General features: G+C 37.3%; 1 protein-coding gene across 1 annotated transcript; it reads left to right on the forward strand.

Annotated features, from left to right (window-relative positions):
* Positions 1–887: 887 nt before the first annotated feature.
* Positions 888–23,627, forward strand: AIM1L (absent in melanoma 1-like). The gene is made up of 19 exons (XM_018571069.1): positions 888–941; positions 1,264–1,311; positions 1,459–1,577; positions 6,174–6,342; positions 7,119–7,258; positions 8,679–8,805; positions 8,946–8,981; positions 10,542–10,678; positions 10,776–10,902; positions 11,120–11,262; positions 11,877–12,003; positions 13,910–13,942; positions 14,614–14,726; positions 18,595–18,724; positions 20,458–20,597; positions 21,465–21,588; positions 21,701–21,859; positions 22,298–22,457; positions 23,419–23,627. The coding sequence occupies exons 1-19, from the start codon at positions 888–890 to the stop codon at positions 23,505–23,507; spliced, it is 2,175 nt and encodes a 724-aa protein (XP_018426571.1). The 3' UTR covers positions 23,508–23,627.
* The last annotated feature ends 1,763 nt before the right edge of the window (positions 23,628–25,390 follow it).

The following is a 25,390-nucleotide window of genomic DNA, read 5'->3' on the forward strand; positions in this document are numbered from 1 at the left end:
AGCAAACACAGCCAGTGACTTCTTAACCAATGCATCAGGGGAAAACACAGACAGTGACTCATTAACCAATGCATCAGAAGCAAACACAAGTAGTGTCTCCTTAACCAGTGCATCAGGGGAAAACACAGACAGTGACTCGTTAACCAATGCATCAGAAGCAAACACAAGTAGTGTCTCCTTAACCAGTGCATCAGGGGAAAACACAGACAGTGACTCGTTAACCAATGCATCAGAAGCAAACACAAGTAGTGTCTCCTTAACCAGTGCATCAGGGGAAAACACAGACAGTGACTCGTTAACCAATGCATCAGAAGCAAACACAAGTAGTGTCTCCTTAACCAGTGCATCAGGGGAAAACACAGACAGTGACTCTTTAACCAATGCATCAGAAGCAAACACAAGTAGTGTCTCCTTAACCAGTGCATCAGGGGAAAACACAGACAGTGACTCTTTAACCAGTGCATCAGAAGCAAACACAAGTAGTGTCTCCTTAACCAGTGCATCAGGGGAAAACACAGACTGTGACTCCTTAATCAATGCATCTGGAGCAAACCCAGCTAGTGTCTCCATAACCAGTGCATCAGGAGCAAACACAACCAATGACTCCCTAACCAATGCAAGAGGATCAAACAGAGCCAGAGACTCCTTAACCAGTGCATCAGGGACAAACACAACCAGTGACTCCTTAACCAGTGTATCTGGAGCAAGCAGAGCCAGTGACATCTCAACCAGTGCATCTAGGGCTAACACAGAAAGTGACTCCTTAACCAATGCATCAGGAGCATACACAGCCAGTGAAATCTTAATCAATGCACAAGGAGCTAAAAAAGACAGTGACATCTTAACCAATATATCAAGAGCAAACAAAGTCAGTGACATCTTAACCGATGCATCAAGAGCACAGCAGCCAGAAGATAAATGGTGCAGCTCACGGCTACAGAGTAATAATGTCCCAGCTTCAGATTCTACTGAGTTGCCATCCAAGCTAGAGCTACCAGTAACTTCACCTTTTAAAGTCTTTCCGGATGTCTGGGTGAGATGTGTTACAGTATAATGATTCATAACTGATCTTTGAATAGCTGCAGGTTAATTTTAATATATAACATGTTAATGTATTATATATTGATAATATTTTAATTTTTTCTTATTTTATACTTCAGTTATATTGTTAAATCTGTGTAAAAATAGCTAGGAAAAAATTAATTGGCATTTCCATGAGAAATTGGTGGGTAATAGCTTTTCTTTTTTTTTTTTTACCCTCAGTATCACCCGGAGAAAATTCATGGAAAACAGAATCCACGGCCAGGAAAGGTAAGGGTCTAATCAGTTCCTTTATATTGGTGTGTCATGTGTCATACCAAAGAGTCTTGAGCAAGGAGCAGAATGTCTAAATTAGACATTGTTCTTTTTACTATTATATTACCACCCCAGTAATATGGAATACTTTTTGATTAACAGATCATTCTGTTTTCTGAGCCTGGATTCAGGGGACACAGACATGAGATCTACAGTGATGTGGGTAACATGAGTGATTGGGATCTGCAGGGAACAGTTTCTATCTGCATTGTACGAGGAGGGTAAGTGCAACTAGCAACTACATATACACACAAATATACATCACTAGCAGAGAGAGAGAGATCAGGTTGTATTACAGTGTAATACCTGGAGCCCCAGTGCAGAAGAGGAGGCAGCTAAATGCATAATTGTACTTGTAGAGCAAACAATTTTGTCATTGCAGTGCACAGTGCAGGTCGTTGGTTATATTTAGAGATAGGCTACACACTCAATAATTTGAATCTTTTAGTAGCAGGAGATTATCCTGTTGACAAATGCCTTATCCTAAGCATATTTAAATAATTGTGCAGCAAATGTTTAATAACAGTGAACTTTGGCCACAGAAATTTTAATTAAACTTGAAGGGCAACAAGGGTAAAAAAAACAAAACAATTTTGTGCGTGCCAAATGCCTTTGCAAACCCTAATATTGTCTTGTAAAATTAGCAGTGACATCATCACTGTGATTTACACAGCCTGCTGAAATTTAATTTTGCTTGATAATATGTTGGTTGTCAGATTGTAAAACCTTGGGAAAAAGCCCTCTAGAGATCAGAAATGATGGCTGCATTCACAGCTCAGGTCTCTATAGAAACTATGAAGGAATGCTAAGAGACATTTATGATAGCCAGTGACTCTGATATATCAGACTGGACTTAAGGAAAAGAGATAGCAGAAAGGAGTGACAAGCATTGTCACAGTGTCAGTGGAAGAAAAAAAAAAGTATTTGTCTTGTAAAAATTTTATATACTACCAAAGTAGCGCTGGCTCAGTGCAGAGGCAAAAGGCCCATGAAGGGGTCTTCCTACAAAAAGTTATGGCTTCAGCCATATTTTTGGGGGGAGGGGAGGAGGTGGAATGTCTTCTAATAATGTTGTATTTGTAAACTTTTAAAATGTTGTTGTAATCTTTTATAATGTTGTTATAATTTCTTCCATTGTTATATTTTATGTAATAAGTTTTATGTTATGGTATTTATTTGAATATTGTAATGTTTTGTCAGAAGAAGAGAGACAGCAGTAAAGAGTAACACTGTCCTGTGAACAGGCAGTGGGCTCCAGTTGTTCCTTCATACTTCTGTTTACATTTGACAGCATAATGCAGCTGCTACCTGATGCCCGCTTCCTTGGGCCACTGTTGTTTTTGACACTCTGCTTCCTCTCCCAGCATGTTGCTGCTGTGTAACTTCCTCCTCGTCCTCCCCCTGCATGTTGTTCTGCTGGCCCGTTCCTTAAACCCATGTTGCTTCAACCACCTCCTACCACTATTTAGAAGAAATGCTGTAATTTAAAGAAATATTTAAACTTTTTGGTTTGAACAGCAATAAGATAATCATATTACAGAGGCCAACACAAGCAATGTCACAGTGCCACTTTGTCACTGTAGTGAATGTGTTGAAACAAATGGAAGCCCACTACGTAGCTTTGTTTTTTTAAAATAACTGCCAGAGCAGTAAGTTTTTTAGACACATAGTTGTGTGAGAAACACACTCTAAAATCTAGCAATCCTACTTTCTGCCTGGTTTAAATACATTATAAATACAGTTGAATAAGCTCCACAGCATTTTGTTTTTAAAAAAACAGAAATGACACAGTGACAGCGGTCTTAGAAAAAACTGTGTGCCGTTTTGGCACTCACTTTTTCTATGCCTGGTCGTTCAACTGCAGTAGAATAAGCCACAGATGGCAATGACATGGTGAGAGTGAACATTGAATAAATGTTGCAGCACTCATTTCCTCTATGCCTGGTATAGCATAGTGTAAATGCAGATGGGAAAGCTCCACAACACAAAGCATTGAAAAGTAAGAGCTGTTTTCAACACAGCTGTACAGTACTAATCCCTACCTGACACACCCTGCCTGTCCTAAGTTTTAATATCGTGCAATTTCTGTAGAAAATGCCCTGCGGTGCATGTAGAAATCAGTTACTGGCTGCTTCATGTCTGGGAGGAAAAGGGATGGCCAACACCGTGTGAATTAAATATCAGTCAAGCCAGTACACTAGTAAGCTGTGAAGCCTGATTACAACTTGGTTGTGCTGCAGCTAATTAAGGATCTCATTTCCCTGTCACCTATCTCCCCATGCCTACTGCAGCTGCCCGCTTCTTATGTCTGTCTGAAAGCAATATATTGTTTTAAGTGTTGAATGTGCAAGAAAAATAGAATGGCCACCAAGAGTTGTGTCCTTAATTTTTTTTTTTAACAACAGTAACACTAAAGCTGGCAGGCTAAACAAAGAAGACTAACAGTTCCCTCCATCTGCTAAACAGACAAATCTCCCCTGCAGGTCTATTTTAAGCTGCCCACACACCTTACAACCATCGCCTTTCATTGTGCGATGGTTGTAAGGTGATTCAAATTTCGTACAGCCTGCCCATCTTGGACAGGCAGATTGTACTTGCGATCATCGCAAGCCCTCCCCACTGAGGGAAGGGCTTGCAGGTGATTGCAATGGTGAGCGGGCAGTGTAAGTTGCACACCTCAATGTCTGGTCTTATATACTGCATTTGCCAATGTAGTGGAATAAGCCCCACAGCACACAGCATGAGCAGGAAGAGTGGTTTAAAACACAGCTAAACATTCTTAGCCCCTCCCTGACAGATCCTATCTGTACTAATTCTAGTTCTAATATCCTGCAAATGAGGTAGTATATGTCCTGCAGCACCAAACATCCTATTTAACTATATCCCAAGTACAGCACTGACCTAACTATCTAGACTACCAGACTTCAAATGCCTGGTGGCTGTACAATGGCGGGTTTTTAAATGTGTTTTTAAAGGACCTGCATCACAGGCGTCCAGATAGGCATTATCAGATAGCCTACCGATCATGTACTGTTCACAGCATCTGCTGTAGCAATTCTGAACTATAAGAAATGTGCCATGCCCATAGAGGAATGTAATAAAGAATAAGGAAGCTTTCTTTAAAGAGGCAAGGATTCTATTTTTTCTGATTTAAAGCAATCAGGGATTCAGCTTAATTATTTAAAAATACAGTTTTCATGAAGAGAAAAATGACCCAAGAAAATATTTTCAGAAAAGATATTACAAAACTTTAATTAGCAACAGCAAAATAAATGGGATTAAAAGTGAAAAGTAATTAGCAAAGTTCACCTGGTCCTTGGTTTGCAGAGTAGTCCAGAGCTACTGAACTGCAGATGCAGCCATTTTTTTTAGTCCCTAAAGAAAGAGAGTTTACAGAAATAAAACAACCAATTAAAGGGAGGGAGTGTTGCAGTGGATACTTCCCTAATGTCAACTTTGCTAACTATATCTATATTTTTAGATAACAAGATTTTGCCATCCAACAACCAAAATATTATTAAACAGAATGATATTGCTATTCAATTGAGGCCTAATGACATAAATCCAATAAATTTTTGCTTCAGCAAACTAATATATGTAATAGCCTTGTGCTCCTTGTAATATAGTGCTTGGTGTCTATCTGATTGTTATTTTCCTAAACATTAGTGTAATCACTTCTTGTGAAGAATGCAACTCCATAACAGTACAAATTATGGAATATGAATAGAGTTTGTAGTTGGACTATATGAAAGTGCAGTTTCAGGTCAAATAAACCAGACAGAAGTGAATTGCTTTTGAACATTTTTACGACAGAGCTGCATTAAGAGTATCTGACTTAATGGAGTGTTTTGAGGCTTTGCAGATCCTGGGAAAAGTACTGTTTAGTGTTAAGGTGTTATCAAGCTGGGCTGTGCCCACCACATACATTAGATTTATATCTGATTGTTGTTTCCTGTGACAAGTGAATTATGGAGAAATAAGTGTGGCACTGTGCTCAATATGACTTCCCCATCATTCCCCACACAGTTTGGGGTCATTTGATCTCACTATCATTACAACAAGTTTCTCCCCACATAAGATTCCATGTCTCTGGTCCTCCCTTGTTGCTGATTGGCTGTTGCAGAGGTTCAGGGCATTTTTTAGATAGCCCGCAAACACTGCAGCTGTTTGGTTTGAGCGTTCCCGAATTGAATCCACCCACATCTGGCTGCATACAGAAAACCTCAAGGGGGCAGATACAAAACCAGTCACCCTGCACAAGTAGAGAAAGCAGACGTGACTGGTCTTTATTACAGGAAACTGCTGCACACAGGCAAAGTGCAGAAGCTAATTACTGCACAGATCTGGAGGAAATATACAAGGGACACAAAGTTTAAACTAAGAATGCACATGCCTCTTTAGACAATAATTGTTTAGCATGGATTTTTGCTTTAATAATCCCCACCACTGTAACATACTGAGGGCAAGCCTGCAATCAGATTTTTGAACATGAGCAATCTCAAGCTTTAGTAACGCCCACCTCCAGAATAACATATTAAAAAAGGCATATCAACTAACATGACTAGAAAATGATCAAATAGCACTCTCTTTAACTTTCTGAAATCATGCCCATCATACATGTAGGTTCCAGCCTCCTTAAAATAATGTGCAGTCTTAAAATAATGTGTTATTTGTCTGATAAGTCCCTCACTCTATTATTTAAACACATTTGCCTGAATAATAACTACATCAATCTGCCTCTGCTACATTTGTTTCTTCTCTCCGTCTCTGACATAATTGTGATACAAATAATTTATGCCTACATTTAAATTACATAGGTGGCTTCTGTATGAAAAACCACAGTTCCGTGGCAAGCGTGTAATGCTAACAGAAGGTGACACTGATCTGTCCTGTCCTTGGGAGACTGACACAGCAACGTCACAAAACATCGCAGCTAATACAAAGAAGCCCAAATTTTGGATTGGTTCATTGCGCCATGTGGTTCGAGTGAGTAAATATTGATAAAACAATAATGGCAGTTACCTTCCCTCCAGATGCATTATGGATAACCTATTTAACACAGTTATTTCTTTCTTTTCTGTCCAGCTCTCCTCCTTAGTTTCACAAGTACACTCTTTCATAAAACTCTGCATCTCTGGCTCCATGCCATCCAGTTTTCTGGGGTTTGCACCACTAGAATGAATTTGTAATTCAGCAGAAATTAATTTAATGTGCTGATAATAAGATGACAGCCAACTAGTAGCTAAATCTCTCAGTAGTTAAGAGATTTAAAGGGTTATTCACCAAATGGTGAAGAGTTTGGAGAAGGCAGGAGAAGTGAACATTACTAGGACAACATAGCTAATTTTGAAAAATTCTACAATATAGCTCACTTTCCAGTTCAGCTACTGTATGCTGCCCTAGATTGTTCACTTCTCCTGCCTTCTCCAAACTCTTCACCCTTTTGTGAATAGCCTTGGTAATCTCCAGTCCAGCCAGAGAGTGACAGATTAGAGAGAGAGAACCTAATGGCACCGATGTCAAGATGCATCTAGAAGGCATGATGCTGTCTAGGCTACATGTAACTGAACCATGTTGGAGATCCAATTTTATATTTATCTTTTCTGTGTAAGATTTTTAGGAACAATCTGTTGCATTTTTGGATTTGTTGTGAGGCCACCCATGGGACTATAATAAAAAGTCACAAAATGGTGGGGGAAAATAAGCAGAAGGATAAATAAATCATAAATTATTAAACTACATTTGGTTTCCTTTTTGTTTAGGATTTCCAAGTTCCACAGATAAGTCTGTTTATGGAAGAAAATGGAGAAGGCAATAAAGTGACAAAAATTGGAGCTACTCCAGATTCACGTGTACATGGCCACCCAATTAAGACAGAATCCATCATTGTGCACAGTGGAATGTAAGTAACTGCAGCACAAATGGTGATTGTAGGTGGAGTGTCAATCGGTATATGATGATCAAGTAGTTTTGAAGGTCTAATAATGCCTGCCTATGAGGACATATACTGTAATATCCTATAATTTTTTTCTAGAATGAGACAGAAAATTTCTGGTTGAAATGAACATGCATTGCTATGGCTACTGTAATGTTCATTTTGCACTAGTAATCCAGGTGCATCGAGAGACATAAACATTTGGGGTCATTCTGTTGGAACGCCTTCAACTGCATAATTTAAGTAAAACTCATCTTCTACTTACCTATGCAGAGCCTTTTCTTGCTTTTTCTTGATAAAACGATTTTTGCAACGTAGCATCATGCACATGTACTGTTTCATTGTGCTGGACTGCATAAAAATGCAGTCTGCCCCACTTTCATGTGCATTGTGGTGCATTTTGGCCCATTCATATTAAAGGTGCTATTTAACGCATCTCACTGTAACGTGTGTCAACCAGTGTTAATTTCGTCGTCTAATCATTTCCGTCATAGTTTATTCAACAACACTTTTTCAGTGACTAAAACTAGACTAAAACTAAATAAAAACTTAAAGTTATGACTAAAACTATAAAGAAAATATATTGACATTTTAGTCAACTAATTAAAAGTAGACTAAAATGTTAGGGAGAGACAATTTGGGAAGAGATCTATTTAGAACTAATCTCTTTGGACTTCCAGTTTCGGTTCCATCCTGAATGGACGGCTAATAGGTAATATGTGCAATGGCATTACAGCCAATATAGTTTATCATTTTAATTTTTTGGAGCTACACTTTTGCTTGAAAGAATGAAGAATGTAAAATGCAAGTTGTTATAATCAATGCATATGTAATTACTGATGCTCTGTTGAAAATACTCGATATTATTGTTTCTTTATAAGACTTGGTTTAATCTAATTTTAAGATAAATAAAGACATGTTATATATCACAACAATTAAATCTGTGTCTGTATTGCATGTTCAAACCTTAATACAATTAGTAATAACAGTTTAGCAGATGTTTACTCCAGGAGTATATAATGAGATTGGAAATTCTAGAGAAATTCCTAAATTACTCTTTACCTAAACCCACTAGATTTTAGTAGACTTAATCTACTGTAGATTTAGTCGACTAGAATCTTATGATATTGAGTCGACTAAAACTAAAACAATTCAGATGGCTAAAATATGACTTAAACTAAATGGCATTTTAGTCAAAAGACTATGACTAAAACTAAATCGAAATTTGCTGTCAAAATTAACACTGGTGTCAACACGCAACACATGCATTGCAGAACACTGTACATGCATTCCAGAACAGAATAAATGTACATAAAAGTAGAATATTAAAGAATAAAATAAAGTGGGTTAAAGAGCAAAACTGACTTATTTTGTTCTCTTTTCGTAGTTGGCTGGTGTACAGCAATCCATTCTTTGAAGGTGATCCTTACATACTAGAACCTGGGGGGTATCCAAACCGGAAAGCTTGGAATGGGCAGGACTCACACTTGTGTTCCTTGCAACCTGCACGAATTGTAAGTAATTTCTGCATTGCACTTCCCCTTCCTCTTTCTCCTCCAATCCAACCATGGTGTATCTTTAGCTTTTACAATTAGTGCAAAGTTTTATAACAGTATATAATTCTATATAATATAAATATATGTCTTTTTTGTAGGGAGGCCCCACAGTGGAGAAAGCTAATGAACCTAAGGTGAGTATAATTAGAGACACACAAGTGTATGTGTGTATTCAATTCTTCCTAGTTTTTGAAAATATTTGGAAGGAACCTTATACTGCATGTGTATTTGAAAATGTTTTTATATATTTTGCTACCATATCTATAAAATATTGTTGTAAACCAAGCAGTGTTCGCAGTTATACCCTTTTTATCTATATACAGCTCAGTTTTTATTACATGGACTATAAACAGCAAAGGCTGACACATAGTGCCTGTTTTTTTTGTTTTTTTTTTTATAACAGGGGCTGTCATTTTATATCGAATAACCATAACAAGTTAATTGAGCCTAGGAAGTGCAATTGTGGTAGTGGTGGAATTCCCCTCGTTGCCTGAACTTGGACTTCCCTAAAAGAGCTTGTTTTCTTTAGAAGGCAAACATTAGCTACGTATGTGCAGTTTGGCCGTTAGATAGCTTCTAAATCCTGGCTGCTACAGATCATTAGGTCCACATCGTGCATAATTGTTCCCTCTCTGTTATCAGTTCATGCTAGCCCTGACAGTTTTATTACAGGAAGCCAGTTATAACTTAAAACTCACTTACTGGATCCATGTGAGCATGGGTGGCCTTTTTGCTAGGATAGGGGGTCTACATAGTGCTTGAAATAAGCCTTATTGCAGGAGAAAAGATGACTGCTCACTGGAACTTCCCAACATCACACAATGAACACCTAACATTTAGCAGTCCCTTTTATTGCCTCTACCCACCTGCAAAGTTCTGATTAGTCACAACTCTCTATAAACACTAAAGGGAGAACATATATCGCTCTCCACTCTCCGATGGACACTATAATGTTATTCCACACTCTGCCTGCATTTTATGTGCAATTTATAAAATGCAGATAGCAGCGTGGAGCCTGTGGCATCCCACATGGGGATCTTTGCATAATGTTGCGGAGAACACTTCATAATTGGAGGAGAGAGTGGGAAACTCTCCTCTTCCAGCACTTTTTTATATTCATCGAAAATGCTTGTTGCTGTTTTAATTTTTTTCTTTATAAGCAAAAGTATGACTGTAGTAAGGTCATACTGTTACTTTATAAATACATCCCTATATCTGTGCAGATCTAAAAAAAAGTTAGTCCCCTTCTTGCTCCTTCTTCCTCAGGTAAACTGTTACATTATTATGTTTGCTCATTGCTTTTGCCACTGGCAGGAATAGGGTTCAATAAACGCCTAATCTAATAGAGATAGACCCCATCTTTACATGCAGTTTACATTAAGCATGCTACAAAACTAGGACATTGAATTATATCTTCACCTCCAACAAAAAGAGATTAAGCTCTGATTCCTCTGGCCCTTAGGCTCACGTGATATTTGACAGTTGAAATACAGGTGGTGGTTAGTATGTATAGCCTGGACCTAGTATCCAAGAGCCTTCATAGAAACACATGTACCATCTGAAGACAAACACAAGTACCCGCAGGTACCTCAAATGCCTGCATTTCAACACTGTTGTTTTTTTGCAGATGATTTAGTCCAGGGTCAGGTTCACTTAAAATTATAAATTGTGCAAATGTAATTCCCCTCTTTTAGATTGTCTTATTTAAATACCCTGGGTTTGACGGTCCTATTTGGGAAGTCTCCAAAAACCTGAACTCCCTGGAGGATGAACTAAACAGTGAAGGAGAGTACTTCCTTACTGTGGGATCCATCAGAGTACTGGGAGGGTGGTAAGTAAATAAAACTGACTGATACACTTATAACTAAATAAGACTTTTGAAGTCTTTGCTAACATCAAGGGGCTGCTTTTATTTTCTGTGACTGCAGTTGGGTAGCATATGAAAAAGAAGGTTTCCGTGGTCATCAATACCTTTTGGAGGAAGGAAAATATAAAGATTGGTCTATATGGGGTGGATGTTCTGAAGAACTAGGATCACTTCGACATATTCGTACAGTAAGTTAAGAGAGAGTGCTAATAGCATTTATGAACATACCTTTAGTTAATGATACTGTAAATGCAATGTACATACATGAAACTATTTTTATATAATCTGTTATACACACGCACACACACACACACACACATGCACACACATATACACACACACACGCACGCACAGTATATAGCTATTTCTATAAAAACCATTAAACACATGTGCCCTTACTTTCAGGATTTTTCACAGCCTGAAATAGTGCTGTATGAGGAACCTGACTGCTCAGATGGTCCATGCTTACGCCTAAATGAAGCACTGTCAGATATCGAGGTAGCTCAGTATGGGACGAAAACAGAATCCATCCATGTGTTGAATGGAGTGTGAGTCTTGTCAGGGAAAAATATTATTACACTATACGGTCAGAAGTTGGTGGACATCTGACTATCACATCTTTATGAGCTTGTTGGACATCCCATTCCAAAACCGTGGGCACTTCATTGTTATGGCTATAACTGGCTCCACTCTTCTAGGGCGTCTTTCCACAGGATTTAGAAGTGTGTCTGTAGGAATTTTTGTGGCAACTAAACTAAAACAGCATTGATGAGGTCAGGTAACAATGTTGGACAGGAAGACCTGGCTCACAAAAAGGATTCCAATTTACCCCAAATTTGTTCAGTAGGGTTGAGATCAGGCCTTTTAAGTTACTCCACACTAAACTTGTCAGACCATGTCAGCCATGGACTTGGCTTTCTTCACAAAGGCGCAGTCATGCTGAAACAAAAAAGGGCCTTCCCTGTGTATTCTATAGCACCAACAGTACCCTTCTATGGAAACACCTTAACTCAACCATTTGGAGGGGGGCTGCATACTTTTGGTCATATAGTAGGTGTGATGATCAGGTGTCCACAAATGTTTTGCCAAACAGTGTATACTATTGATATCAATATTATTTTTTATCCTATGATGCTTATTAAATTGTAATTTCAAACTGTAGGTGGGTGGCCTATGAGAATGTTGACTTCTCAGGAGAGCAGTACATTCTGGAGAAAGGAATCTATCACAGTTATGAAGACTGGGGAGCCAATGATAGTCGAATCTGCTCTGTACAGCCTGTACTACAGGTGAGATCAGAGAGCAACCAGAATAATGAAAATATAACAATTCTATTTATTCAGCTGAGAGAAAAACAGTCAAGACATTGCAATCACTTTACATGCAATTCCTCACAGTACAAGTTGGAACATTCAATGTGGAGAGAAGGAGCACAGCTTGACAGCTTACTCCTATTTAAATTCCCTTCATGCAGGGACTAGAAATGGAAACAATCCATATAGGTGATGAAAAAAGCAACTCCACACTCAGCAGCGTAAACTAGCTTTAATAATTTGATTGCCAAGGACGTGTTAGTTATGAGGTTAAAACCTTGTTTTAAAATCCAACAGTAGTTTCTTCTCTTTTAAATACAGGTGATTTGGGTGGCTGTAAATAAGCAAGCGGATCATTTCTAGAACCAGCTTAATGTGCAATTTAAATATTAATTCTACAAAAAGATTAAAATGTGCCTGTGGTAAACAACGGCCAACAACATTAAAATATAGTAAAATAAGTTAGATGTTAGTTGTTTTTATTTCTGGCTTTTAAATTAAGAAAAACACTTGCTTTGCTGAGTATGGGTTTTAAGAGGCCAGTCAATTTCACATTTTATTTGCTCTGAGACAGACCATTAACAGATATTAGCTCTGTATTGAACCACAACTTCTAATGTAAACATGGTTGAAAAATCCACTGAACTCAGCTTTGCTGTGTTAATGATGTAAGCATTGCTGGCATGTCCTGTCTTTAGCTAAAGACTGTTTGTAGTACCTCACTACAGCATTTGCAGGACCTTGGATTACTGTAAATGGGTTCTAATCAATCAGAGCAAGATGAGATGCTAGACATCTGATCTGAACTTCTTTACTGGAGGCTTTGCAAAAACAAATTTAGGGCAGCACATGGTTAAGCTGCAGCCACATACCATGTGTTCAAGTGTTGGCCTAAATGTATAGTGACAGCACAATATAGTACAACCTTCCAAAGCAAACAATATGTGTTAAAGTGCTCTGAAACGTGACAGTTAGGTCACTCCTAAGGTTTTTTCCCGTCCAAACATAGTCCTCAAATTTAGAAGGTTCCTTAAAGCTTTTCTATTTGGGCTAAGCTGTAGAGTTTATACACCACCCTCTAGGAAGTTCCATTTAAATTCATGCAAGATGAATGGCTTAAACCTTATATGATCAAAGCTAATTGATACATAGATACCCAGACTAAATTTAGCAGAGTCAGTATGCATCATTTATTTGACTACAACTCTGATTAATTGGCCTACATTCATAATTTTACATTGTTTTTAAGAATACAGAGCATTTAAAAACAAATTTCCTGCTTATGTCTTTTATTTTAAACTGCCAAATTATTTTTTACAGTCTTTTGACAGCTGTTATTAATGCGCCTCTCTGTGCAGGGCACAATGATAGCTGACGTGGCAGGTTTGTTTTGCACACAAACCCAGTGGTTCCTAATCTTTAGAGTTCTATAACAGAATGTTTGTTTGATGCAGCTGTAGTTATGTGGATGCCTTCAGTATTCCCCAAATTCAAAGTTGCATTTTTTTGATAGAGTTTTTGCTAAAGCAAATAAGTGTGCGTGTATAAACTGCATACAATAATCAGAATAAAATATTTTTGTGTGATAACAGTCCTTTAGGTTGCCAGGTGCCTTGTCCTGCTGTGCCTTTTGTTCACTCATTGAATTGTATAGCAATGTAGCCAAAGAATATCGTAAACAGAATATGCTTTATCTATAATTGCATAATTCAAGGTCAAAAGAATAACAATTGTACTTGTGTTGTGTGATAGACATTTTTAATCAGCATTGCAAACTGTACTAAATTAACGCTAGTGTTTATTTATTGTAATGATACATACAGTATGGTTTTTTTTCTGAAGTCTGTTTTATTTTATTACTTCCTGTGTTCTTTATTTACAGGTTGGAGGACAAACCCTTCGGTATTCTCCCAAGGTGTGTTCTGTGTGCCCTTGTGACTAGCAGCATGTAATAACACTGTAGGCTCTACCTTAAATTCCACATAGACTTTTGGACTTTATGAAATAAAAAGTCAGCAGGGTTTTTGTAATCAACAGCAGTTAATCAGAAACCTACTGTCACCTCTATATTTATAGTCATCGTGGAGGAATCTCTTTTTTTGCTTTACTTCTCTTTTGGGTCACAGAAGTACATTTACTATTGCCCGCTACCTGCTGACAGCGAAAAGAATCCCAACAATATTGTTGGGATTCACAGCTGACTCCAATAAGCTCTGGAAGAACAGAGGGGACGGAGGAATCCCTGCAAGGGTAGTGACTTACAATCACTTCTTTCTGTGATCAGCAGTTAACATGATCACTCAACTCAATTCACAAGTACAAATCCTTTAGTAGATAGAACAATAAACAATATATGTATTAAAGCTGTATATTTACCATTTGCCTGAAGTTCTGCATTCAAGATCTAGAGTGACTTGCAGTAAACTTTATTTTGATTCATGATAGGCTAACTTAAGTGTGCTAGGACAATATCTTCATATCTGAAATTTAGTTGAAATATATTCAGTAGTCTTAAATGCCACGAAGATAAACATGTTTATATTGATACACAGATACACAGTCCTAATTGTTACTCTGTTTCATTAGATTCAGCTATTTTCTGAGCCTAACTTCCATGGTGAATGTATGACCTTTGTAGAAGATCACTCGTTGATCCCAGAATCATTCTCAATGCAGTCTTGTCGTGTAGAGGTTGGAAGGTAAGACTGAATTTTAATTAACTTATGTGCTGTTTGCTGCTAGAGGCTCACGGAGCACACCTAGGCACGCTAATGTTCATTTTACAAAGCAGCACTTCACATCGATATGCAGCTTGCTTTTAAATCATCTACTTCAGCTTTTACTCTAAATTAGGCCATACTTTCAGTTATGTGAGAAATGTTGTTGTGAAGGCTTTCATTTATCTAGGTCATGGTTTAGCTAGCCAGTAGTTAGTCACATTCAATTGGACTTGTTTTGTAACACCCACTTCAGCTCTTATACCTGTATGCCCTTTATGGACCACAGCTTTTTTACATTTCCGCTAAGGGCCTATTTAGTTGGTGATAACTTTGTCAGTCATTAATAAATAAATATAACAAAGTAATTCATAGATTGCCACAATCTATACTTTGTTTTTGCAATAGTGTATTGCAAAAATTGTTGTATTTTTCTATGTAATCTATAGACAAAGAAATGTATAAAGAGGAAAAATAGTGTGTTTTTGCCTATTTAGACCAGTTTAAGTTTTTTTTTCAGTTTTACTTTAAATAAAAAGTATACATTTTATTTTCTAATCTGTAAACTGCTGTTTCTGGTACAAAACATGGCAAAGTTATTGGCAAATGAAAAAGACATGTTTTCAGTTTTATATGTGACACTGAAAAAAATAACAAACAAAAAAAATAAATAAAAAAGAATATAAAACAAATTATAAAAAAAATAGAAATAAAAAAATAAACAGAAAAATAATAGCAAAGAGGAGGAAGGGGTTAATTACGAGCTGATTAGTGTTGACTAAGGGTTAATAAGGGGTTACATGAGAATACATTTTAATTAAGAAAAAACATTTTTTTTTTTACTGGTAATGTTTCTTTAACTGATGTGGAGATCAAAGGTCACACCTTTGAGCTGCATATGAATGGATAAGTATATATAATGAAACAATACATTGTTACATTGTATTTACACAAAGACCCTACAGTATTTGCATGGGACATGCAAGTCCTTCTGTGTAATACAAAGCAATTGCTGGCTGTCATTTTTACAGCTTGTAATTGACAGTATTAGCATTGGGCGACAGGAAGAGAGGATCTGGACATAACACATGTGTCCTAAATACTTTGTTAAGGTTTCTAGAACTTATCGCTTACGCCAACGTCCAAAGTAGAAATGTAGAATCATTATTTTTGTCCACAGTGTGGTCCTAAGTAAGTTGGACATTTATAAATATATTCTGAAAGTTACAAAGATTTTTTTGCACTTATATAGATTTTCAAAGTACAGATCAAATAAGATCAGAATTAGCACTAATGTGCACACATGTTGCCCCAAAATGTACCAAGCTGTAGTGAATGTTATCAAGATAAGGTTATTCGCCAATGTAATTTCTGTAATGAGAAACAGAATGTTCTCATCTAACATGTGCTGCTATTATATTGTTTTTGAATAAATCAAGAAAGTTTTTACTAAAGAGTAAGATGCCTTTCCTGACACCTACATGGCAGCATACAATGGGTATGGCTCCGCCCCAAGCCCAATCACAGGACCAGTTATACTATAAATTAAAGCCCATCTCCCAAGGCCACCATTCAAATAAAATACATATCTCAGAATTACCGTCCCTTGTTGTGTGCTCGCTATATCCCATTGTATGCTGCCATGTAGGTGTCAGGAAAACGGAAAATTGTATACTTACCTATCGGTAATTTTTCTTGCCTGACATAAATACATGGCAGCATACAGGACCCTCCCATGGCTTTCGCATTGAGTACTTATTACGAGAATGGTGGCCTTGGGAGGGGGGCTTTAATTTATAGTATAACTGGTCCTGTGATTGGGCTGGGGGCGGAGCCATATCCATTGCATGCTGCCATGTATTGGCGTCAGGAAAGGAAAATTACTGATAGGTAAGTATACAATTTTCCGTTTTCCGTTTTTTTCATTTGCAAATATTGTTGTCATACTTTGTAACAGAAATGCCAGTTTAGTGTCTTTTTAAACTGGACAAAATCTAGAATAAAATGTAAGCTTGACTGAACAAACTGAAGAGAGGAGATAATTGTTTGCCATTGACAGATGCTCTAGATTCTGTCTGCTCCAGTTTTGATAAATGCTCAATGTATTTATTACATTGTTATCTTAAATATCAGGCCTATCATGAAAATGTAAAAATTGCTCTGATCCATAAAGGGTATACAGAGAGCTGAAGTGGTTAAGAATGTCATATTATGTGAAACAATAGTTATTATAGTAAAAAGTATTATGTATGTAAGATTCTTATGTAAACCACCTGGTTCTTTGATATCACTGAAAACATTTTTTTTCTATTTTTCTTTCTATTTTACTCTTTTTTTGTGCTCTAGTGGCCTCTATAGACCCCTCTTGATTACACCTTTTAGCTCCTCATTGGTCTTCTTGTGTAAGCCAAAGTCGTCTGTACATTGAACAGTGCTTTTCATAACCATCTGTAGCACTTGTATGATACATCTTTCTTTAAGCTTCTTCTGAAAAGTACTGCACATGTTTTATATAGGTCACAGTGTTGTGCACCTGTACACACTCAATTGTGCAATATTCATACCGCATGATGTATATATGCACACACTTTAAACTCTCTGTTTACAAACGACACACAGCCACATAACCGGGCCTCACGGACTATGCTATGGAACTCTATTACACACTGTATAATCTTGCCCCAGTGTAATGCCCCCACATGTTCCCATGTCTTTACAACGTGTCTTCAAATGCTTACTGTGCAAGGAACAGTTTTTATTGACTTTGAGTGGGGGTCATATGATGCCACCTTATAAACAGAAATTAAAATTCATGTGTGCTGTCGTGACCCCATAATCCTCATAGACCCTAGAGGTAATGCAAGTGTCTCGTGAATTAAAATGTCCAATGGCAGAAAATAATCATATATGGCTAATAAATATTGTAAATATTCAATTTCTACATTTACACATCTTAATGAAAAGGGAAGCATACTTGAGTGCATGCACAGTGGCATAGTGGTTAGTTTTCCTGCTTCATTGGGGCCCTCAGTCTTTGTTCCGGTCAGGTCACTATCTGCAAGGAATTTACATGTTCTCACTGTGATTGTGTGGGTTTTCTCCGGGTACTCCAGTTTCTTCCTACACTCTAAAGACATGTTGGTAGGTTAATTGGCTTCTGTCTAAATTGGCCCTGGTATGACATTCTACTGAGTATGTCCAAGAAGGTTGCCTCACCATTTGCTCCAGCAGCAGATAAAGTGCTTTAGGTCCCTATAGGTTCTATAGAAATATGAATTCATTCTAAAAAATAAATATTTGACGTTGGTGACAATCCCTCTCATCCTATCAAGCGTCGATATTATAGATCTTTCTATTTTTTGCAGTCATTTTGACATGTACATTGTTAATGTTTCTAGTGAATATACCAGCAACATGTGTGTATTGTAAGCCCTCACGGGCAGGGCCCTCCTTACCGTCTTGTCTTGAATTGTATTGTGATTGTAATGTCTTCCTTATATTGTAAAGCGCTGTCCAAACTGTTGGCGCTATATAAATCCTGTATAATAATACAAATATTGGACTGCAGATGAGAATCAGTTAATCATCTTTGTTTTACAAAAATGCTTACACATACAGATATAAGGCCTAGAGCAATACCGGTTTACACGCCTCTGTATCTACTTAAGTAGATAGAGCCGTGATTACAAGAGGTAAAACTAGTTCTGTCAAAAGTGACATGAAAGTAATATATAGTATACTGTAGAAGCATGTGCTGTGAATTATGCCCTTTTTCATATCGGTATAAGGGGCAATTTGAAATAAAATATAAACAACTGTTGAACCATGGTTATCTTCATTCTTCCCACAGCTGGAGCTTGTATGAAGGTGAAGAATGTTGTGGAGAGCACTACATACTGTCTGAGGGAGATTACCCAACAAGAACTGCCATGGGCTGTCAGGGCTTTAGTACAATACGCTCTCTCAAGAGGGTTCCTCTTGTACGTATACTACTTACTTCAACTCTGCTGCTCATGAATGTTTTTTTTCCTGTCGTATCTTACTGTAGAAATCCTACATTTTGATAGAATTGCGCACAAATTTAAACGTGCGTATGCTCATATAATACATGTTATACAATTTAGGCAATTTCATGAATTAGTAATTAGATACATTTGAAAAAAAAAAAAGATTTAAAGCCCAGCTCCAGCCATTTCTTTAGTTTTGTATAGCATCTGGAATAGTTGATGTTTGTCAAGTTTTTGGTTCTGCCTGTGTGCCCACATTTCCCCTAATTTCCTGCTCTTTCTGACACCTATCATTTGAGGTTAGGGAAAATTATGGAGACCTGGTTAGTAATAAAGACATTACATAGGTCCTAACCCTTCCTAGATGTATTAGAAAAATATTTTTATTGCTGCCTATGTCCCTGTAAAGAAGATTTCTCCTCACTTTCAATTCTGACAACCATATATTAGTTAGTAATTCAAATTCTCACAAATCACACTGACAGAAAATAAAAAGTTCACAGGAGGTTGTAACCCTTCCTCACTCTGTCCAACAGTAAAAAAAAACAAAACACTTTCTAGCATTTATGCAGATTGAAAAGCTGAGTATCCACTGAATAATGTCTGCAGTCCATCACGGGAGTGAGCTTGGAGCGGCGACTACTTTATACACACACACAAGGCCCATGGGGAACAGAAGTAGCCATCCTCAAGAGGGAAGGACAGTGTCAGCACCAATTCAGAGATGATTTGAGGATCTACAGCCGAGTGATACACAAATAAAATACATTTATGTTAATAGTTAAGGTACTTAAATGCATTTTTTGTATTTTAAATCCTGAGTCTGATTATACTGCTAAAAAAGCCAATAAGCCACATTAAAAAGAAAACAAATTACTATATATCAGTCTAAGAGTTTTTGTTTTAGAGAAGAGATTACACAGCATTCATGCTTTCCTTTTTTTCAAATGTTAGTTACATATTAAAAGGAATTTTATATCTAATCATGACAATAAAAATTCCAGATAAAATACAAGCAGTGAATTCCCTGCTATTATCTATGGCTAACATGGTTTAACATATTATAGCAAACATTCACCTCATGCTGTTATACTAAACTTCAATACACTAACTGAGGTCATAGGTAGTCATTTACAATTGAAGCTAGTAAGAAATTTGCATAAAAGCTCCACACAAGTTGAAGGTGACTGTTCAATAGATAAGATAAATTACCACTTAAAATAAATAATTAATTCCCATAATGCAAGGGGTGCGTTAAAGGTTACAGTTGTCCAGTGCTGCTCTACTGCTAAAACTGACTAGTTTATCTGGCACACACAGGGCTCATATAGGAAAGTGAAGTAGTAGCATTGTATGGTATGATTATATGCTATGTTTCTCTTCCATGCTTCCATGTACTTATATGATTCCGTAACACCAAAGTTGGTTTGGTTAGATGATAATAGGACAAAAGTGAGTATTGACACTTTTAATAGCTTTGGAGAAGGGGGGTCCAAATTTGCCACAAGCAGACCATAGTTACAAAGTGACTATAACAGAGGGGGCCACAGAACCTTTCCTGACTAAGATAATAGTCTACATCTTGTATTGTATGCTGTTATAGGCAGGATATTTACTTTTTCAAACTGAGAAGGGACCACAGGAACTCAGAGTTGTTTTTGTGACTATTAATTAATTTATGACGTTTGGTTCTTGTTCTTTTGCAGTATTTCTCTATGCCCTCCATTTCCCTACACGGTCTGGAGAAATTCGGGGGGAAAGAGCTGAATTTCAGATCAGAAATTCGGAGTCTGCAGGGAGAAGGATACAATAACCATGTGCTGTCCATACGAGTGAAAAGCGGAATGTAAGTCATTGGACAAGGGGAGCTAAAATTATACATATTTTCCTTTTCTTGATATCCTTTTATGTCACAAACACGTTTCTTAGGAATTGCTGTAAGTTAACTTTGTGCTCCGTCCCTCTCCCCTTAATGTTTTTTTTCTTCAGAAAACAGATGGAGAATGAATGCAGAGTAGGCCAGCATAGTAAACAACTGTTTTTATGCTGTATGCACACAACCTGCTGTATAAGTACAGCAGAAAAATGTCAGTGAAAAGCAAAAATGCTACTATTGTCCCCATGCTAACCCACCCTGCTGGGCAAAAACACAATAAGGGAGAGGGATCAAGCAGAGGACAGCTGTGTGCATTTACAGTATAAGGCAAAAAGTATGTGGATACCCCTCCAAATGATTGAGTTAATGTGATTCCACTAAAGGGTCCAGTAATGTTATAGTATACAAATAAATTTTAGACAACTATGCGATCCCAACCCTGTGGCAACAGTATGGAGAAGGCCCTTTTCTGCTCCAGCATAATTGTACAGACAGCCATGCCCATAAAGACATGGTTTGATGAGTTTAAAGGTGAGGAACTCTAGTGTCATCCCTACTAAAAACTTCTTAATGTGCAACATCGGTACCTGACCTCACAAATGCTCTTGTGGCCTGGTAGGCACAAATATTCAGATAAAGATTCCAAAATCTGTTGGAAAAGCAATGAGTGGAGGTTGTCCTAGCACTTGCCCATGGTATTAAAATGGGATAAGATTATATAGGTTTGATGGCCATGCCTCCACAAACTTATTACTTAAACGCATTGATGCTATTCTCCTTCTGCCCTATTATAATGTATATAACATTTTTTTACGCTATCTTTCTGCTCGATTCCAGATGGGTGCTGTATGAGCACAGTGATTACCGGGGAAGACAGTGGTTACTAGAGTGCACTCAAATTCCAAACTGGTTGCTTTACAGTGGCCTCCAGAGAATTGGATCACTTTGTCCTATCAGACAGGTAAGATCTTTACAGATAGAATGAGCTTTATCTGTAGGGAACATAAATAAATAGATATCAGGTTAAAAGCATATTTTTTATGTATTAATTATATTTTGTACCATTACTCCAGAGGAGGGTGTATTTACGAATACGGAATCGTGTACTGGGTCTGTTCTTATGTGTTCCCGAGCCATCAGAAGATATGAAAGCTGCTCGGGTTCAACTCTCTGAGCCACAGGAGGGGAGCTGTGATCTTTGGTTTTATGAGGAAGGACGCATAAAGAATCAGGTTGGTAAAAACATGATATGAGTAAGGATATTATTCCTTCATATCTTTTCTTGTTCTGCTTAAATTGATTGCAGATAAATTAGGTACAGAGGTTTCAGCTTTTGTAACTTAAGCTTTATTTGATATAGAATGTAAAGCTTACAAATCATATCCAGTAAGGTACCAATGATCTTGTATGGAGATGACAATTCTCTGATTTCCTAACTTATACAGCAATCAGAAATGGCTTGTATTACATTGATAACCATAACATGAAAGATCATTCTCTTAGTCGATGTATTAATAAAGGCTTTCAATAGTAGAGTATTTTGATAATCCCAGTTCAGTGTCAGGTCAAAGAAACTCCCACAAACCAGACTGTGTAGCTCCTGGGTGTTCCTCTGTATTTTTTTAACTGTTTATATTTTATTCACACTTGACGTTTTTGTTTCTTTGCAGCTGGTTCCTCACATGAGTCTCCAAGTAATTGGTAATGCTAACCAAGGGACAAAGGTGGTTCTCTGGTCTGAGGAGCGGAAACCAGTACAAACTTGGACCCTGGAAGACTCTGGTTATGTAGTCAGTTGCCTGTTCAAAGGCTTGTGTCTAGACATAAAAGGTGAGAAATGCCTACTAGATTTTAATAACCTTAATTTCTTGGGTTGTCTACCTGACAGCAAAAAAATACAAAATAATTTCTAGAAAAAAGTCTTACCTTTTAGATGTTTTGTTGTGGCAGGAGAGATGGCTGAATCCAAGTTTTTTCTGAGCACCTTCACAGTGATCTGTCCTTATAGAAAGACTTAGGACTGAAATTTGTGGATTGTGTTTCCCCTCACAGCCCCTACTAACACTACAAATAAGGAGAAGCAACTAGAGATTTTAACCCTTAAGACGCCAAGAAACCCTAACCCAAGTAAAAGCAATTTATACTGCAAGAAGCATTTTTTTTCAATATTTTTATTGTAACAAATATAAAATCGGTGTTATCCCAATTTGGCTGCAAATGTGGAAATACACTTCAAAGATAATAAAGAACCTGCTTCAGCCACCAGAGGGTGCTGCTCATATGGAAAGTGTATGATCTTCAGTATTAATTTGAAAACACATCTTCAAAGTAGAACAGTATGCTAAGGGAGCCAATTCATATCACTCAATGAGCAACTATTTAATTTTATTGTTCTTGCTACTCTAAACTAATGAAAGGTAAAATGTAATTGGTATGGGCAACGTCATTTGTAATCCATCATTGTTCTTTAATTGTCAGTGAAATGAAACTGCAGTCAAAACGTTATGTGAGTTACAGGTAAATTGGAGAGGGGTTAGAACCTCTGTCAGGTTCGTATCTACCCCCCCACCCTTCATCACGCCCTATGTTGTCACTGTAACAGAGAGTGAGGGGAAAATTCTCCAACAGGGGCAGTGCAATACAAACTTGACATAGGTTCTAACTCTTTTGCACATGATCTAAACATTTTTTTTAATTTCTCACAATTCCCACTTATAATAAATATGTGCACATACACTTTATAGTGTAATAACCAAAACTAACAATGTAATATTTGTGTTATGTTTCACAGGTGGCAATGGCTATGACTCTAACCATGTTTTGGTGTGGGAGGTGTCAGAAGATAGACCTACTCAACGATGGAATCTGGAAGTATACTGAGACTTCCATGACTAATACGTCTAGTGCTTTATGAGCCAATATGTTTCCTGATTCTTAAATGCTACTTGTAAAGCTGCTTATGGATACCCAATTTGTATAGTGTGATATGAAAACCAGAAGTCTAAACAAAACTTCTTTTTCGATTTTGGATAGGGTGGTAAAGTGATAGAACATATCCATCAGGTTTTTATTGCTGTCTCAAGATTTCCTCTTACTATCGGGTTTGTTCATTAGAGTCATCTGAGATAGAACGGAGATAAACTGTCCACAATGTTGCAGCTAGGAAAATACACTTTTTAGAAGGGCATAGAAGGGTGAGAGCCTCTGCCAAGTTTGAATTATTACTTGTGTTCCCATGGGGAGATTCGGAGAGATCATTTCCTGTCTCACTGTCTGGGACCAGAAGTGAGGAAAATCTTCTCTACAGACCCAGAAATAGCAATAAAAACCTAACTGTGGTTCCAATCCTTTCTTAATATATCCAAAACAATATAAAACACTTTGGCATGACATCTAGTTTAACAGATTCATCTGTAAAGAGCTGGAAAATATATTAGGGTAATAAAATGCAGTGACTGTGTGCAAAGGCCAGTGATACATAATACAAAATCACTTTGCACATAGTTACTGCACTTTGTACTGCCTTATTAAATACATCTGCTACAGTAGGCATAGTATACATAGATCTAGTCATCAACATTCTTCTTTAACCTTTTCTGCAAGTGGCAACACAAACCTGCCCATTCCATAAACTCACACATCCATTATTATTAAGGGATGAGGGTGGAAGTTTGTTATAAGCAAATCCTTTTTATTTTCGCCAATGATTGTATGCTAAGTGTCAGATAACTTTGTATTATTGTATATATGGACCTATTAAGTGATACCCAACTCTGAAATGTGAAGCATCAGGCCAGATAGACAGGAAAGAACAAATCCACTGTTTACATAGTATTAAATAAAATGTCTGTGCTTCAAAATTTAGATATTTAAATATTTATTTTATATATATTTTTATACAGTGTTTTCTGATCTTCATCTTTTCTAATTCACAAGTTCTTGGTGGTTTTGTATATACTATTTTGTTTTTGGGAACTATTAAAATGACTGAACACGCACTTGGCACAGATTGTTTTGTTTCATATCTACATATATACAAGCAGATTATCTGGCAGATTTGATTGTTTTAGACCCAATGTCCAGAAAATGGCCCCTTGTATGGGGAGCAATGGACTCTATTGCTTGTTCGGTATTCTTTATATTATCAAAAGATGAGGGAAAGAAGAGTAAAAGGGTGGTATAGGGTGGTAAGCGTATGAACTGTTCAATTTAGCATAAAACCAACTGACACCACAGATCTGAGCATTGTTTGGGACAATCAGGTTTTATAGAGATGCAGTAACAACCCTGGGAGCAAGATCATGGCTAAAGGCAACTTCTGCTTGCATGATAGTGCAGCCTGCCTGATGCTGTAATAATTAAAAAGTGATCTGGGTCTTTTCTTGGTCATTATATAGTCTTGTCCTACTTGTCTCTACTCACTTGCTTTCGGGAATCAGAGTGTGATAGGGCCAGTAAAGATGTGAGGAGAGCAGGAAGGAGCAGGCCACAAAGTGACCACACAGAGATCTGATTACCTTTTCCTCTACTAAAGGGCTCTTTTTAAAGAACATGTCATTTTGTATGCAGGTGTTGGGGAGTGCTTGCACGATCATGCAGCAACAGTTTTCTGTGGCCTGAGACAGATACAGATTTGCTTTCAAAAATTATTATTTTCTCTATGAATAACATAATAATAGAAAGGTGTGTAGTCAGTTTTAGAAAACCTTGGTAACGCAGACTACACAAGAGATTTAAACATGTATTGCTTCCCTTAAAGCATA

The sequence above is a fragment of the Nanorana parkeri genome, unplaced genomic scaffold (genome assembly GCF_000935625.1).
Source record: "Nanorana parkeri isolate BGI_ZX_2015 unplaced genomic scaffold, ASM93562v1 scaffold1665, whole genome shotgun sequence".
Taxonomy (NCBI): domain Eukaryota; kingdom Metazoa; phylum Chordata; class Amphibia; order Anura; family Dicroglossidae; genus Nanorana; species Nanorana parkeri.